Here is an 18355-nt window from a genome sequence, read left to right as displayed (position 1 = left end):
CAATGTTGTACTTCATTATTTTACAGATATATTTTACTCTACAGGGATCCAGAAATATTTCAGCACTAGTGAGATCATTTGCTTAACTTGCTTCTGTTGTTCCAACTTGTGTTTGTGTTCATTTACAGCACAACAGTCCAGTTGGAAATGTGGACCTACAAGGACGAACAGCTCTACATGATGCTGGTAAGACTTCTCTTCTATACTATTCTATTATATAGAAGTACTGGCTGTACTGTAGTATAGTTAGGGCTTCTCGATTATGGAAAAAAAAATATCATGATTATTTAACACGATTACTCATTGACTTTTGGAAAGATGTTGAAATTATTGAATTAAAAAAAAAACAGTGAAACAAATCAACAGTAAAAACACCTTGAACTGTGAAATTTCACTTAATACTTTTCCCCTTTTTGAACTTTCTTTTCTCATTCAGAACACAAGACAAAATAGGAGTTTACTTGCAAAACGTAATGTGCAAAATAATCGTTTTCTCTCGATTACTCTGTTTTTGTGCTCAATAGGAGCCGAAATGTAATCACGATTAAAACAATTGATTAGTTGCACATCCCTAAGTATAGTGCTTAGTCTAAAGCTGACTCTATTCTACTCTAGTAACTGTACTCTACTCCATTACAGACTGTACTCTGCTCTAGTACTGTAGTATAGTGCTTTAACTATATTTTTAATTGCATCAACAGAGAGTCCACAATACACAAAATATTGCAGTGCAATAATGAAAACCTGGCATCTGTCTTGATTTTAAAGAGAATATTTCTTTAGCTTTTCACCCTTTCAGCGTTTAAACCAGGTCCGCGCTGATGCTTGAGCTGATTGACGCACCCGTGTATTTCAGTGATAAATGGGATGGAATGATTGCAGTTGTTTCTACTTTTTTACTTCCCAGTCATGGCTGGCTGCTCCTCCAGTGTGAAACTTCTCTGTGACAGCGGAGCGTCTGTGAATACCACTGATTTCGTGAGAATGACATTTTTTTTCACTTCATTTCACACAACGTGTTGTAATGGTCTTTTCATTTTCCATGTGTTCAGTTGTCATTGTAGAAAAGCATTTGAATCTGCTTGCTCCTTACCTTGTCAATAGCAGTCCTTCATGTCGTATAAGGTCAGTTAGAGCAGCACAAAAAGGTATTCACTAAATCAGTGGTTCCCAACCTTTTTTGCTTGGCGCCCACCCTACTTATGTTGAAGAAAAGCTTTGTTTGCTTTGAGGTGAGATACAAATAGATTTTTCCAATTTCGTGGATGGATGTACAATGTCTTTTGTTCGTCTCCAGGATGGCAAGACACCTCTGGTGCTGGCAACCCAGATGTGTCACCCACGTATCTGTGAGCTGCTGCTGGAGCGAGGGGCGGACATCACCATCCGGGACAAACAAAACAAGTAAGAGACATCTGGCCTCGTGGTGTTTACCTTTTTGGAAGGCTTGGCAAATCTCCATTTTAATAATTGGAAGTCTGTGTTGCTTACAAAAGGCAGCTTTTGGACAGATGGCAGAGGTTGATGACCTTAACAAGTCGTGCTATTTGTATTTCTGTAGATTTTAAGATTCCTTTATTTATCATTTTTATGCACCACATAAAAACAGAATTGTGTTTCACACATCCACAAGTCAATAAAGAAGTAAGTGCAGGACAGAAAACTTTCAAATTCTATCAGAAAACTTTTGAATTCTAATCCCTATCTTTCTTACATTAACATCAAGTCACAGAGAAAACAGTACGTTCTGTGCTAGCGTAGGACATTTATCAGAAAAGAAGTATTGAAGGGCATTGACCTTATGCACCTTGCAAAGAGGACTATAGAAACATTTTAACAAAGCTTAGCTGCACAAGCAGGTGATGAATATCAATAAAAGTAGAAACTGGGGGAAAAAAGGGTGACCTTGTGATCTTTAACAGTAATAAAATGCCACTGTATATTTTGCAGTACAGTTGCCTGACTTACATGGCATACTGGAGTCCTGGAAACTGTTAATATGACTTTAGAAATAAAATTATTGCCTGATTCATTTACTGTGGGTTTCTCAGCAGCATTTATAACACAAAGCAAAGACAGTCCTTATACATTTAATAAAAAAAGAATTAGATTTGACAAGAGGAAGAGTTCAAGGGTAAATGTGACAAGAACAAGACAACTCAGCTCAGCAACCACAGCCCTGAATTTTTCAGCAGCAGTTGAACACAATGCACAGTAAATTGTTTTTGCCACGATTTTTAATTTGACCGCCTCATTTTCAGTGACACAATTGTTTCATAGCTAGTCTGTGCGCGTTCTCACCCGTAATCTGTGCTTGTCGCCACCCCTTCAGGACGCCGCTGATTCTGGGCTGCGAGTACGGCTGTAAGGATGCAGTGGAGGTGTTGCTGAAGAGCGGCGCCGACATGAAGGCAGTTGACGGCTTGGGTCACGATGCATTTCACTACGCCCGCCTCAGCAAGAACCTGGAGCTTGCTACGTTGGTCAAAAGTTACCTCGACAGAGCCACCAGAGGTCAGAGGGCAAAAACGGACTGAAAATAAAAGAATCTTGTAGCAGCTTGTTTGAAATAAATACAAGAAGAGCATGATTAGCATGATCGTTGATAGCAACAATCGCCCATCAGACCATGAAGAAGGAGATTTTGATGAAGAGCAATAAGCTCGCTTTGTTTAAACTGCATGACAATATATTTTAAGTATTAATTATGTGACTGTCAAATGCAACAGCAAAGTGTGGCACATTTTGGCTACACTTTGAAAAATGTGTCAAAACCATAATACATGCAGGGCAAAAACAGCCGATAACCTGATGCTGTTTGTTAACATATATTTTTACACCGTTTTAGATCTGCTATAGGACCTCGAATTGTCATTGCAGAACGTAAATATTCTGTATGATTTTTATCTTTTAATCTTTATGCCAGTAAGTGTTTTTCAACACTTCTCACAATATCGTTAGCCATAGCATTGACTTTCACGGTTATTTCCTGAATCCATATTTCTCTGATCTATTTGTTTGTTGTTGTTTGTGGAACATGTTTTAAAGAAACCGTGTACTGCAAACATACCTGTTTTTGGCAAATCTTGATAACATATGGGAAGAAGTCTGAACTTGCTGTTTTCTCATTTGGTTCCAGATAAGGAGGCTGCAAAGATGGAACAGTGGAAGCGACAGGTAATCCTGCAGCATTTACTCTGCTGGCTCACATCGTCTATTAAACCCCACCTATCGCGAGGAGCAGCTGTTGTTCTCCAAACTGCTTTACATTTTTCAGAGGACATTCATGTGTTCATGTGGCATGATGGGAATAACGATGAACTGAAATTTGGCGGAGCTATTTTGTTTCCACAGTCCCTTTTTGTTAAAAGATGACAAAGGTCAAGGGTGCTTGCATCCCAAAGGCATTGTTGACATTAATAAGTCCGTACTGTATCCTTCCTGTCCAGCATGCAAATGCTAAGACACTTTGAAGCCTCCCAATTCTGCATTTTCTTCCAGTTGTTCCACATTTCAAATCATTTTCTTTGACTCGGGACAGCCTTTTCATATATCTGAACTAGAGCCCAGCCTGTGACCGACAGAGCAGTAACCGAGCCCGACAGGCATTAAGATATTTATGTCCGAGCCCGACACGTTAAAATCTAATTTTTTTTTTCTCATACTAATGACACATGTACGTTTTGTAGGAAGGCATTCGGAAATGTCAACAGATGAGCGCATCAGAGCACACGGGGCAACAAGTGCACGTTAACACAGGCGCGCACCTACATAATAAGCTTTTTTAAATTCAAAATGTTGAATGCCTTATCGCACTGATGTGACCGAGCCCGACCCGAACCCGAACATCATTTCTAAATATCTGTCTGAACCCGGCCCGGCTGTACATGTACATGACTGCCATCTAGTGACTATACTGTAAGTGAGAGTTGTTCCAAACGCTTTCATAGCCTACGGTAATGTTATATCTTCCAAACCTGGTTGTAAAAAAGATCCTGTCTCATTCTCAGCATTCAGTGGAGAGAGCGGAGGCAGCTGAGGTTAACAAAAGGGATCAGATCATACACGTAAGTGCTGTTTAACTTCAGCCTCCCTATTCCTCGCAAACACACGAGCCGTTTACGTGCGAGTGTTGCGAATGCTGGAATTCACTGCATCAAAAGTCAAAATCAGTGATCAAGGCATCCATAGCCCTAAAGTACTGCTTAATTATTACTTCTTCTTTTTTTTTTTTTTTTTTTTTTTAGCATTTAGTAATTGTAATTTTGTTGTAAGTTTGTAAGCTTCATGGTTTTATTTGTGGGTGTTTGTTTCAGGACTTGGAGAGGCAGAATGAGACCATGCAGGAAAATCTCAGGAAGTACCACCAGGATCAGAGAGCCCTGTTAGATCAGGTCAACATGCTACAGCAACAGCTCACACAGGTAAACCATCCGGCAACACAACAAGAGCCACTTAGCTCAAGAATACATTGCAGTAGAGTAAAACCCTCCAGGCACGCTTGTCCTTTACCACTGGCTTGTTTTTGGTTTTTTTCTGTGGGGAAGTAGATGTGAGGGTCCCAAACTAGAGGTCTGGGTGCCACATATAAGCAAACGTACATAATAAAAGCTGAGTTGAGTCGAGCTCTCTTTGCTTAATGTCATCCTCTTAATATCAGGGATTGTGTAAAGATGTTCTAATCACAGAGGAGGCTGAGCAGGCTTTTAATGATCAAAGGAATTTCAGTGGCATATTGTCAGTTGTTAATTACACAATTGACCGTATATACATACACTGTTCCTATCACATAGCCATATTTATTCTGCTCTTATAACACTGCAATATATTTCTGTTCCTGCCTATGCACCACCTGTCTATACTTGAATATCACATTGCACTTTTTTTGCACTTCTGGTTGGACGCAAACTGCATTTCGTTGTCTTTGTACTTGTACTCTGCACAATGACAATAAAGTTGAATCTAATCTTGTATATAAAATGTGTATTATTAATCTGCAGGAAAAGATCACTGTGGAAGACACTCAAAAAGAGGTATGAAACCACAATAATGTATACATTTAATATACAGTAGTAGCAGTCATGAGTGCAACGGGGAGACAGTGTCAAGTTACTGTATGACCTCTGAAACCTTAAAATAAGAGCAAATGGAAAAACTGGAGGATGTTGCCGGTGCTGTATCAACACAGAACTGTACATGTGGAAGTGAAGGGAAGGGACAAGGAAGGTAGCACAATCTGAAATGCCACTCGATTGTTACTTAATAGCACTAAATAACACCCTGGCCGGGCCACACATTCAGGATGTAAGGTCAAGTGATGTGGCAATTCACCATTTTGTAGTTTCCTTAAACAAGTCTAAAAAGAAATGTTGGTTCCATTGTTTTAGTCGGAAAGTAAGGAAAGAAAGACTAACAAAAAACGAACAAAAATCCATGAATCTCAAATGTCATTGTGCCTGTACACACGTTGAGATGTATGCTCTTGTATGTATCATGAATGAGGCCCGTTCTGTTGAAAGTTGCAAACTTGTTGAAGGATGATGTGTACAGAGAGATCTGGAAGTCAGATTTTACTACCAAGAACTCTCCTCTTCATAATTTATCAACAATGAAAACAAATTCACTTTTTGCTAAAACAGCACTAAATGAATGAAGTCCAAAAAGTAACAAGTAAAGTAAATTTTGCTCCAAACGCCTTCACTAAGCTACTTTGATACAGTTTTTTTCTTTTACTTGAAGTACCTGCAGAAGTGACAAAATCATAGCACAGGGTGTGGCCGGGTTGGAACAGTGGGTAGAGCAGGCGCACATGTACTGAGAGGCTGATGCCTCGACGCAGAGGTCCAGGGTTCGAGTCCGACCTGTGACGATTTCCTGCATGTCCCATTCTCTCTCTCTCCCCATTCTCACCTAGTTGTTCTATCAATTAAAGATGGAAAAGCCCAAAAAATAATCTTTACCAAACCATTTACACTGGTGTGTGGCAGGCATTATCTGCGTTTCTCAAAGATGTGAAAAAAACATCTCAATGTATTTTTGAATAGTCAGCATAATTGCAATTGAAGCGTTTGTATATCTTTTTTGTTAAGGGAGATAAACAATTGTATTTGCCATCACTTAATCATGAGTCATGTATTGATCTTGATCTGAAAGGGCCTTTGTTTTTCTCTCTATTGAATCAGAAGGAGCAGTTGAAGGTGTTACTCGGTGCCAAAGAAAGAGAAGAAGGAGCTCGAGGCCTGGAGACTGTCAAGGTCCAGCTCCGGAGTACATTGGTCAGTGACTTTATTCTTATCTGATTTCTACTTTGAGCCTTTAATCCTTAAGGAAATGAATGCAGTGAAGATTTTTTTATTATTATTATTATTTGTATACCTTTTGTATACCTATATTTATATAGAACTGTTTAGCATTATACAGACATGTTTTTTTTGTTTTTTTTTTCTTCTATTATTTTGTCCACCCCATTTATATCAAGAAAGGTAGGTTAAATAACAGAAGAACCTCTCCCCCAAAAATCACGCAAGTGAATCAAACGTCTCTAAAACAGTTGATTTGTTTTGTTTTAAACAAAAGAACATAGTAACCTTCATGGAGAGAGCATATGTTGCAGGACTGATGTATTATACTCCATTCGTTTGAGCCAAGTGTACCTAATAAACTGGCAACTGTGAGCCTGCTTTGAGAAAATGCTTGATAAACGTAGTGAACATTACGGCAAGTTTTTGAAATAAATCGGTGCTGCTAAAACATGCTACAATGTGTTGTAAATAAAATATATTTCAAATCTAAAAATGTTTGTAATGAGAATGTTTATCTGTCTGTATTCACAGGGGGACTACTCAGGGCAGTCTGTTATCAAAGGTAAGCTTCCTTCCATGTCTTGAATCCTAAAGAAACTTTTGATATCATTATTTCAACCGGCACCTGCAGAGTATGAGTTTGAACGGTACGTTTTTACGCTGTTGTCTTGCAGGTAAAGAAAACATTTTGGTCAAACAAGCTCACAGCCTGGATTCTGATCTGGTACGTTTTCACCTGTGGAACGGTTTCACATCACCTGCAAATGTTTAAAACGCAGCGTTTAGTAGTTTGGATCGAGGCAGTCCGTGTCAACAATGTAAATGGACTGCATTTATACAGCACTTTTCTAGTCTTAACTACTCAAAGCACTTTTACAAAGTACAGGAACCATTCACACACATTCATACACTGGTGGCTGTAAGCCCTGTAATAGTGGGCTTACAAGCAGGACATGCATACAAATTAAACTGCTTCTACATTATTCAGATGCTGATTTGCTTTTCTTTCTTTCTTCTTAAATTATAACCAAGAACTAGTCTGTTCGGAAGGATTACAAATCAAAGGAAAGAAAGCTAAGGAACCTTTTTGTGAATGTATCACAAAACAGTCAACACCGATTCTGGACTCGCAAATAAAGTAGCTGGCTTTCCATGAAAATGCCTAATGATTATTATTATTATAATTTAATACGTTTTTCCTCTTTCCCTGCAGCTGCTCCAGAAAGCTGTCGTATCACGTTCACTGTCCAGACCTCCAGAGAAAGGTCAGCCCACTGTAGGCTGGGACGTCTCTGCTGAACTGGACGCACTCCGGCGTGAACTTGAGGCAGTCAAGAGAAAACAGCAGGCAGCAGAGGACGAGACGGCACGCCTTCAATCTGCCCTAAACCGTAAAAACCGAGAATGCCAAGATCTGGCTCAGAGCCGAGACACCATCCAGAAACAGGCCGACCAGCAGGTTCAAGAACTGGAGGACGCCTTGGGGGACGTCCAGAAGAGGATGCTGGATTCTGAGGGTAAGGTCAAACAGCTGCAAGCCCACGTAGTCGCCGTTAAGGAACACTTAGGAGGCCAGGCGACGGAAGAACTGCGTGCCCAGCTCCAGGACATCAAGGCCAAGTACGAAGGTGCTTCGGCGGAAGTGTGTCGCGTTCGTAACCGCCTCAAACAGAGCGAGAAGGCCCTGGAGGAGTACAAGAGCAGCGAGAACCAGCTAGCAACAGAGGCCGAAAAGCTGAACCAAGAGCTGGACGCTCTGACCGCGGAAAGAGACGAACTAGCCGAAAGCCTTTTAGAAATGGAAACCCATTTGAAGGAGACCCAGACTAAACATGGCAACACGGTGCCAGCTGAGAAGTTTGACAACATGAAAAACCTGCTGACGAACGCGGTGGACGAGAAGGAACGGCAGATCGCCGAGCTGAGGGAAGACTACGATCGCGTGCTGGAGGAGGTGGCCGAGCTCCACCGAAAGCTGGACGCCCCGTCATCCCAGGGAGGCTCGCGGGCGATGTCTGCCGAGGAGCAGCAGAGGATACGGGCGGCCCTCGAGGAGCAGAATGAGTCGTTGAAAAGGAAGCTGGTCGACGTGACTAACAAAAGCCAGGCTCTAATTAAGGAGGTCGGCGAGAGCGAGGAGGAAAGGGACATGCTACGAGAGCAGCTGGATGAGATTAACAGCAGGATCGAGAGCGACTTCGTACCCGTGAAGGTGCACGAGGAAGCCCGGAAGAACATGGTGACGGCTTTGGAGGAGCTGGAGGACAAACTGGTGGAAGCGAGCGAACGTTACGGAAAAGCAGAGGCACAACTGCAGCAGCTTCTAACCGAGAGGCCCACGCTGCAGGAGAACATCCGCGGTCTCCAAAGCGCAAGTGAGAGACACCAGAGTGAAATGGACACTCTGAGATCTCAGAATGCCGACCTGGCGAAGAAACACGAACTTTTGCAGAGGAAATGCGAAGACAAAGATAAAGAGTGCGCACAGCTGACCACGCAGAGCCAGACTCTGAAACAAAGCTTGGAGGCAGAGTATGTTCCCAGACAGCAGCACGAGCAAGTGAAGATGGAGTTAAGTTCCACCTTAGAGAGTGTTAAAGCTGAGATGTTGAAGTTGGAGGCCAAGGGGAAAGAAAGTGCGGGAGAGTTGAAGAACGTGAAAGAAGCAAATGATACGTTGAAAGAAAAGTTGGATAAAGTCCTGTCGGAGATGAAAAGGGACTACATGAGCGTAAAAGACCACAAAGCTGTCGCAGACAAGTTGAATGCCGCCGTGGTCGAAGCAGAGAATAGAGCAAACGAGGCGTCTGGGAAGTATGCGTCGGCTCAGGAGGAATCGGTAAAGCTTACCCAAGAACTGGAGGCGCAGAAGAAAGAACTTGATACCATACAGGAAGCCATTCAGTCCAAGTTCATCCCGCTGACGGCGGCTGAGGAAAAAGAGCACTCTCACAGTGCCCAGGTGAAGGAGTTGACGGTCAAACTGCTGGAAATGGAAGAGAAGTATAACGCAGAAAGGTCCGCCGGAGAGAGCAACAGACAGGAGAAAGATCAACTAAAGGTCGAGATTGAATCGGTTCGACAGAGACTTGACTCTGCTGTGGTTACCGGTGAAAAGCACAAGAATGTGGCGCAAGAGCTCAAGGGTAAATTTGAGGAGTTAACTCAGAAGCTGGTCAGGGTAGAGCAGCAGCACAAGGAGGCAGCACTTGAGAATGCGGATCTTCAAAACCAGAACGCCCTCAGCGACGCTCAGATCCAGAATCTCCAGGAGCGTCTGAAATCGGAGTTGACTCGGATAGCAACGTACGACGCGGAGCTCAAAGCCCTCCACGACGCCATGCAGCAAGCCCAGGCCGACTGCAAGAAGGCGAGAGAGGCTCAGCAGGAGGAGGCCCAGAGGGTTTGTGCGTTACAGAAAGAAGTCCAGGAACGCTGCGAGGAAGAGGCACCTCTGCTGCAACAGCAGGCCAAGGCCAAGGGCGCCCTGGAGGCCGAGGTCGCCGAGCTTCGATTGGCTCTCCGCGAAGAGCAGGAGAACAACGCCCAGAGGGCCGAGGACGTATCGGCCCTGCAGTCTGAGCTCCTTCAGGCCACGCGGGCCCTGGAGGCAATCCGCTACAAGGAAGACCAAATGAACCAGCTGAAGAAGGAGAAGCAGCAGCTGGAGGAGGAGGCTGCCAACCTGAGCAACAAGCTGCGGAGCCTGGCTAAGGAGAGCGAGGAGGCCCGTCTGGAGGCATCGCAGGCGAGGGAGGGCGAGAGCCGGGCCCGGGCCGAGACGGAGGCCGTGCAGGAGAAGGGCCGCGCGATCGAGCGAGAAGTTAGGGAGCTGAAAGAGAGATACGACGAGTCGCTCGGCACCATCTGTGATCTTCAGAGGAGGATTCAGACATCAGCTCAGCAGACCGAAGCCAAAGACAAGAAGGTAGTAAAATCTCATGGGTTTAATATATAAACTAGAATGTCCACTATAGATGGAAGAAGGAAAAAAAAAGTGGTAATGTACTCCATTGAAAAGTATGTGTGTCTGTTTTGGCTTTGTGTACGTAGATTTTGAAAGAGTCCGATTTTTACATGGTTATTGTAATGAAAATATGTTAATGTATGAATATTATTATATGTGTGTGTGTGTGTGTGTGTGTGTGTGTGTGTGTGTGTTAGATCACAGAGTTGCTGACAGATGTTGAGCGATTGAAGCAGGCGCTGAACGGTCTGTCCCAGCTGGCATACACAAGCAACGCGCCCAACAAGAGACAGACGCAGCACATGGACACACTCCAGGGCCAGATCAAGAGCCTACAGCAACAGCTGGCTGTGAGTGGACATACACAATATCATGTAAACATGCGCATAATCTGCTTTATATTTCTACTTTTTTTTTTTTTTCTTTTCAATATTTACTGCACAGTAACTTGTCTTCTTGTCATTGACTGCCTGACTGACTTAAAAACACATTCATACATAATAATACATTTTACACTGTGATATTTACAAAGTTTTCTTGACAAAGAGGATGCAGCACCATCCTGGCCTCACAATTTTTTAATGGCATGTATACCTCCTTTATTTGGTAAATAGCGGTAGGGATGTAACGATTACCGGTGTAACGGTAAACCACGATAAAAATGTTGGTGATAACAATTACGATATGACGCATGCCTTTGGTGTGGTAGACCCGGGTTCGGTTCCCGCTGCGATACATCAACCAATGTGTCCCTGAGCAAGACACTTAACCCCTAGTTACTCCAGAGGCGTGCGACCTCTGACATATGTAGCAATTGTAAGTCACTTTGGATAAAAGCGTCCGCTAAATGACACGTAATGTAAAATATCTTTATTATCACGGTGGATTACCACGGTGTGGAAACCGTGCGTTTAATCCTTCCCAGCTTCATCTGAATCTCCTGACATTGCCGCGCGGGCGCACTGCGTAGCCTACAGCGAGCGTTTCTTGAATGGAATCATGGCTGATGACAGCGCTCAGGAATGTTCCGGACAAACAAGCTGAGCCCTTGTTCCTTTTGATGTTAAAAGTTGCACGGTTGCAAGGTTTTGCCTATATTTTTGTAATATTATAAACACTGTTACACTTTTTGACAACCATTTCAGCTTGTGTAGGCCTGTCGGTGCTTTTTGAACATATCAAACACACTTTTAAAAAAAATACCACTCTAATACCGAAAACCGTGACCATTTTGGTCACTATAACCATGAGGTTAAATTTTCATACCGTTATATCCCTCAATAGGGGAGAAAATTAACCTGGCTCCGCCCTCCTACGTACTTGCACTCAATTTTCAGTTCCCTTCAGTACTACGTCTGGGTTCGCAGTATAGTCTTGGGTTTTCTTCTTCAAAATGTTTGGCGGTCCAATCAGCGAACAGAGGGAGTGGCTGAGAATGATGACGTTGAGGCGGAGAAAGATGCGAGCGAAGCCATTCGGCCCCTTGTTGCAGCGCTGCCGAATATCCAGAAGTTAAAGCCCGAGCAAGAACAATCTTTGCTGAGTTTTGTTGGTGGCCATGATGTTGTGGCCCTCCTCCTCCACGTGGTTCGGGAAAAGTTTAGATTTTCCAGCTGGCTCCTTCAGTGGTGAAGGAGTTGGCTAAGGCTAACGCTAGCGATGCTAATGCTAAAAGCCTTGACGGTCTCCCCTCTTGTTGCACATGCGCATGACATACGTCCCGACCAAACGTTAGCGACTGGTTATGGCAGATCCAGAGTGGCTCTGGGCAGGTCCAATAGTTTTAAACTTCAACAGAGTACCCGCCTTCAAGGAAGTTAACACTTGTCAGACTCTCTGTACAAATGAAATGGACCAGAGTCTGGTAGGACCAGGCTAGGTGGAAATAAGCGCTGTAGTTGAATCTTGCCAGCAAACATGACTCAAAATTACAAAAAAAGAAACCGTAGAAAAACATTCTTATCCTAAGATTTTTGTGTAGCTGGAAGATTCATAATAATGTGGAATTAGAATTAAGTGACCGCACCACGACAGTATTTACCAGTTCCACTGGCCAGTTGGTCCGAAAACCGTAACCACTTACACGTCTTTCTCTTGTGCTCCCTAAGGATGCTGAGAGGCAACACAGGGAGGTGGTTTCAATTTATCGAACTCATCTTCTCAGCGCAGCACAGGTAAGTTTGTCTCATTCATCTCTATTGAACATAAGAGTTGTTGTTTTCATTCCCATGAATGGTCCTAATTAAAATAATTTAGGGTCCGTTGTTCAGACAGCTTCTGGATAACCTTTTATAGAACCCTGACAACAACTCTCGCTCCCAGAGATTCAGCTTTTCTGGCAATCTTTGGTCATCCCCGGCAAACACTTATCTGATTTTGATAACTAAACTTCTAAAAACCTCCCGTTACAAATGTTATTGGCTAGTCTTACATTTCTGCATATGGCAACAGAAAGTAATGAAGAAAAAAATGTGGGTGCCGTCACAACCGCTGCAGCACGACTCTAGTTAGTCAGAGAGAGAGCGAGAGAGAGGTTAAACAGATCGTGGAAGACTTGTATGACACACCGACAGTACAGATTAAAAGAATAAACGGTCCTACTTGAAAACATTGAATGAAAAAAAAAAAAAAAAAAAATGTAGCGCTTTGTCACCACCCAAAAGCAAGAGGTACTTCATATGTTGACACGGTGGTAAAATGTCATGTGAAAGCCTACGGATTATTGATATCTGATTATTTGAGGCAGCCATTGCAGATGGGTTGGGAGCATGTAATGGGAACTCCTATAGTTGGAAATCCTGTGGGAGCAGGCTGCAAATGAATTCATCAAAACAGGGGGAAAATGGTACAAACAGCTCAAATTTTATATATATATATATATATATATAATATGAAGGGTGTAAGTGCACCGTAGCTGTCAGGACTTAGAATAATCTGTTGTGTGAGGAGTTGACAACCGAGCCTTCGAGGGAGAAATGTGGTCCAGCTGGATTAACTGAAGCTCCTCCTGACTGTGTTTCTGTCGCAGGGCCACATGGATGAGGACGTCCAGGCCGCCTTACTACAGATCATCCGCATGAGACAGGAGTTTGTGTGTTAAAGCTTCCTCCAGCAAAACAAAATGCTACCTGCTGACTCAAATTCACCAATCTCACATTTCCCGCCGTAGATTTCCCCCGCCGTGGCCCCTGTGGGTGCCCGGTGTGCGGCAACATTTCTCCAAACAGGCTGCTCTGAAATCCTTTTTTATGTTTTTTTGTTGTACGGCTGGCTGCACTCGGTTCCCGGATATCTAATTCTCTGTGTTGTGGGTAAAAGTGAATAACCTGTAGATTTTTAGATACAAATACGTTATTTCAACTTAATTAGAAAGCTCATTGTGCCATTGTGTCAATTACTGTATCAAACTGACCTGTGAAATCATTTTTGACTTCATGATCTACATGTATGCAGGAACATTTTCACAAGCTCTTACAGTGCGTTATGTGAAAGTGCAACGCCATGCATTTCTGTCAAATCTATTTTGAATGGTGCAAATCTGCATTTTCACGCCGCTTTGACTCATTATATTCAGTGATATGGGGAGTTATTTGACATAGTAGGGCCCTTTTTAATAGATTACTCGCTCTTGAGATTCTCAGTTGAAATGTTAAATGGACATCGACACAAAGACCACTTTTCACATTCCCACCCGACAGCTCTCATACAGTGTATTTTCGTATTTAACAGCAATGTTTTTGCTCAAATTTGAGGGATGGGTTCAAATTTTCTCAAGTGGACAAAAGTCTGAACCTCTGAAATAGGTTTTGCTTGTTGTACTTATTCCTCTTGTTCATACTGGACACTAAAAGTCTAAAAATCCTTTTTTTTTTTTTTTTTTTTTTTTAGAGAAAAATTGAGTTACTGATCGCTGTGATTTAACTGGCAGTGAAGAGACATCGTCCTTACGTGATTATAATGTAAGATATGACTCCGTGCAAAAAAAAAGAAAAAGAGCAAGTTTTGCTCTAAAATGTCTTTTAATTTTGGAAGTTACCCACGGGATTTGTCTAACTCTGTCTCGCACAAAGAGGACTGTGGTTTTTGTCCCCCGTCTCTTCCATTGAAACAGCCTTATTAGGAAATCTCTTCACGTCTGGATTGGACAGAAGGAATGATTACACATGTGGACAGTATTTTAAGACAGACTTGGGGGAAGAAAAGAAAATGTGAACCTGTCCTTTTTAACCTTGTTGATGTCCGCTACTTTCTTGAGACGTTTTTGACATCTTGGGTCTCTTTACTCAATTTGTGGCGCAGTTATCATCTCCTGGAGGTCCAAACTAGCACATGTGGTTTCAGAATAATCCAAAGATTAAAGTGCTCATATTATGCTCATTTTCAGGTTCATAATTGTATTTAGAGGTTATGTCAGAATAGGTTTACATGGTTTAATTTTCCAAAAACACCATATTTTTGTTGTACTGCACATTGCTGCAGCTCCTCTTTTCACCCTGTGTGTTGAGTTCTCTGTTTTAGCTGCAGAGTGAGGCCTCACACTTCTGTACTATCTTTGTTGGGAGTTGCACATGCGCAGTAGCTAGGTAAGCACTGCTAGCCAATCAGAAGCAGAGTATGAGGGCGTGGCACGCTAGCAGCTAGGCGAGCATTATAACGTGTTACAAAGTGACGCACGTTGGTCACGGAAGTAAAGGCTGGACTACAACAGAGCTGTTTGGAGCAGTTTGTGAACAGTGTCTGCTGTTGGAGATGGTAAGGCCCTTTAGGGTGGACTTTGGGCTTTTTCACTTTGTAAACCTATAATGTGCTCAAAAAAGATATATAACACAATAAAGGAAAGGGAAAACGCCAAAAAGCATAATATGAGCACTTTAAAAAATATGTCCTCAAAAAAAAAAAAAACACTACTTACCATTTTGGTATATAGATAGTAAAGTGACAGATTTGGGAGTCATGTCACTCACACAGTCTGGTTCCATAAGTCTGGACATGCTGGCAGGATTTGAGTCATGGAGGGGGAGGGGGAAGTGGAGATCTCTTGCTGTGTCCTAGAGTTTGCAGTGGCACGTCGTCGTCCTTTTGTTGAAACCAGAGTGTCCTCTAGTGGAGAGACTTGGCAGGCCAAGTTGATAGAGATTGTAATAATCAGTGTGGCCCAGGGGTAGGCAGTTGTTGTTTTTTTTTGGAAGCTGTAATATCTGCAACACTTACATCTTACAGATAAGTGGGAAATGATCAAGCCGTCAAATCACTAAACGATAGAGCTTTATCTATTTATATCTGTTGCTCTGCATCACTACATTTAAACCAAACCTCTTTTTAAAAGACGGCAAATGTCCCAGCTGAAGCTTGACTTAATATAATAATTTTTTTTTTTTTTTTTTTTTCGGCAGCAGTGAACTCTCCCGAAGCGAGGGCTGCGTACCCCTGAGCCAGCTCTTTGTGACTCTTGATGGTGTCGTGTAGTGGTGTTGTGATTGTTGAGCGAGTCTCTCATGCCTTTACACTGATATATTTTTCATAGCTTTGTACTACTTTAATTACTGTACTACAGTGTGACAATTCTGTAATTCAGCAGGTCTGGAAGTGGAACGGCACAAAACGCGTTCAGGTGTAACCTTTACTGTAGGAGGCCGTGACGATAGATGATGAAGAAATAGAACAGATCCCTTTATTTATGTAGACAGACAAAGCCCTTATTGATTAGTCACCGAAGCACTCCCGTCTTTACCTTCCAGCTGACACACTTTACCAAGAAAAGTTCTCACGCTCTTTTTTTTTTTTTTTTTTTTTTTTTTTTTTTTTATATATATATATATATATATTTTGGCCAAAAACTCTCAGATAGTTTAGAAAATATCTCTTTCATTGTGTTATGCAGATGTTAGGAATTAACACTTAACTGTCTTCCTTCTACCATTAACATAGACTATCAATTGAATCCCATTAAATCTCTAAATAAATAGTATATTCTCTACCGATCCATTTAAATTGGTTGATGTCTTTTGACAATAACATTTGTGTTTTTGTGAATCAGTAATACAAAAAATCAATAAAAGTGCCTAACATAGAAAACGTTGTTTGTGTCCGTGTATTTTGTCATGACTTCTGCCATTTTTACTCCAGACTGAAATGCCTCAACAACTATGGGATGGGTTGCCGTGATATTTCGTAAAGACATTGGTGTTCAGACCCAGACATTGAATCCCGCTGCATTTGGTGACCTCCTGATTTTTCATCTAGCACCACCACCAGCAGCATGTCAACAGCTGTAGACCTTTTGGTCTTGTTACGTTAAAGGCCCTAAATGCCTCTTTTCTCAATCAGCTTCTTACTGTGAGGAATAAAGGCCTACATGAACACACAACTGTCTGCCAAAGTCGGAACAGATTTCTTTATTTTACATGAGAGATCTCTTATTTGTATTTTTGTCCCCAAGTGGTTGGGGGTGGGGGTGGGGGGGCTCTGCTGGAAAATAAACATGGTAACAAACTCCTGCTGTGCACCAATCAGGATCCAACACTATTTGAATCCAAAATGTTTGACAGTTGCGGGGGTTTGTTTCCTTGTGTTGGCCAGACGACGGTCGGTCAATCCAATCTGATCAATGAAGCCGATTAGCTGAGTTTGCTTGTTTTCATGTTGCACATTTAGTCATGAATATTTAACGTTGCAGAGAAACGCCAAGTGCTCCGGGGGCTTTAAGTTGCGCAGTAAACGTGTGCTCTTAGCACCGAGCGCTCTCGCTGGCTTGAGGAAACGGCTCAGTTCATGTGGTTTCACTTAAAGTACAATCAACCCAGGAATGAGAGCGAGTAGCTCTTTGGCACGCGGCGCTCACTTTTATCTTTGAGCCTGTGCCTCTATTGATTTGTCTGTTGGTCTTTTTTTTTTTTTTTTTCCTCTTCACAAGATTGATTTTTCATTAAAGGCCTTTTCAACGGGAGGCTGAGAACAGAGGTCAGGACTATTTCTGTTCTCTCATTTCAGATAAATTCATGGCATGCTGCACAGTTTTTTTTTTTTTTTTTTTTTTTTTTTTTAAGTACAGCAAGGTTGAATTTCCCCCCAAAAAAAAAAAAAAAAAAAAAGAATCATTAATACATGCTTCAAGCTGAACTTTATGAGTAAGAGCTAATCCATCCCTTATCCCATCCTCTGTTCACACAACACGCACATGTCCTGGGTTTGATTTCCTTGCGGGGGGAAAAAAAAAGAAAAGTTAGCTGGTTTCAAGTTAGCCCCCCTCCTCTCCTCTCCTCTCCTGCTCCTTCCTTGGTTTTATGATTCTCTTTTTTTTGCGGTCTGCACTGAATAAGCTGTTCTCAGCAATTATGGCAAATACAATTCAATCTGTTGGTAGATCTGTCTTTAATCTCATTTCCAGGGTCCTAACCAGTCCCATACATCCACTTGCGGCCATTTGGTTTACCATTGTAACCCCTTTCCCGGCCGCAAAGAATCCCATCTTTATAAGAAATTCGTCATCCCGAGAAGGATCAGAGACTTTTATTTATGTTGGAGTGAGCCTCGGCCGTCCACCGCATGCCTCGTGAGTGGTGAACTGGCTGAGGAAGCAGGCGGGTGGTTAAATACACATCAGATACACGCCCACATCTCTGCTTCCAGTCCTCTGAGCTGTCACGAACGTTTGTTATCCGACGCAGCAGTCTGCCGCGCTCGCTTCCTGGACGAGTTGTTTCGCATTGTTTTTCATACATAAACTGAGAGGCCTTCTTCTTGGGTTTTACAGGAATTGTTGATAACTTCTTGTTTTGACTACCTGTCACATGGAATAGCATTCTCACCTCCTTTTTCTCCTCTGCCCTCCCTTTTTATTTTCATCTCCTGTGCGGTTGTTTTCACTCTTCCTCTCCTACATGGCAGGATTGACCTGCTTGTCGGCCCCCCCAGGCTGAATAGTCACTGTCACCTGGAGCCTACATTGCCCACAATGCAACTCAATCGCCAACATTTCTCAGATTGTGGTGCGTTATGTTAGCAGCAGCTAATGTAACCTCAAGGTCTGCATGGTAAAGTTACTTCTTGCAACTCCACAGATATTTATTTGACTTTGCAGCTCCCT

General features: G+C 42.5%; 1 protein-coding gene across 3 annotated transcripts in view; it reads left to right on the top strand.

The window, feature by feature from the left end:
- The window catches only part of uacab (uveal autoantigen with coiled-coil domains and ankyrin repeats b), a 49784-nt gene extending 35085 nt beyond the window's left edge, over nt 1-14699 (top strand). For 2 of the 3 annotated variants that reach the window (XM_028576586.1, XM_028576591.1), the window contains exons 5-19: nt 129-186; nt 908-978; nt 1298-1404; nt 2333-2514; nt 3140-3177; nt 4011-4067; nt 4317-4424; nt 5001-5033; nt 6183-6275; nt 6834-6864; nt 6977-7026; nt 7516-10230; nt 10467-10619; nt 12378-12443; nt 13298-14699. In XM_028576586.1, the coding sequence (XP_028432387.1) occupies nt 129-186; nt 908-978; nt 1298-1404; nt 2333-2514; nt 3140-3177; nt 4011-4067; nt 4317-4424; nt 5001-5033; nt 6183-6275; nt 6834-6864; nt 6977-7026; nt 7516-10230; nt 10467-10619; nt 12378-12443; nt 13298-13369 (3834 nt within the window). In that variant the 3' untranslated portion in view covers nt 13370-14699. The remainder of the gene's footprint in view (nt 1-128; nt 187-907; nt 979-1297; nt 1405-2332; nt 2515-3139; nt 3178-4010; nt 4068-4316; nt 4425-5000; nt 5034-6182; nt 6276-6833; nt 6865-6976; nt 7027-7515; nt 10231-10466; nt 10620-12377; nt 12444-13297) is intronic. The other variant, XM_028576600.1, reaches the window with a different exon arrangement.
- The last annotated feature ends 3656 nt before the right edge of the window (nt 14700-18355 follow it).

Source organism: Perca flavescens, chromosome 1 (genome assembly GCF_004354835.1).
Source record: "Perca flavescens isolate YP-PL-M2 chromosome 1, PFLA_1.0, whole genome shotgun sequence".
Lineage (NCBI taxonomy): Eukaryota > Metazoa > Chordata > Actinopteri > Perciformes > Percidae > Perca > Perca flavescens.
Note: the sequence above shows the minus strand (reverse complement) of the source record. Positions and strands in the feature narration are given on the sequence as shown.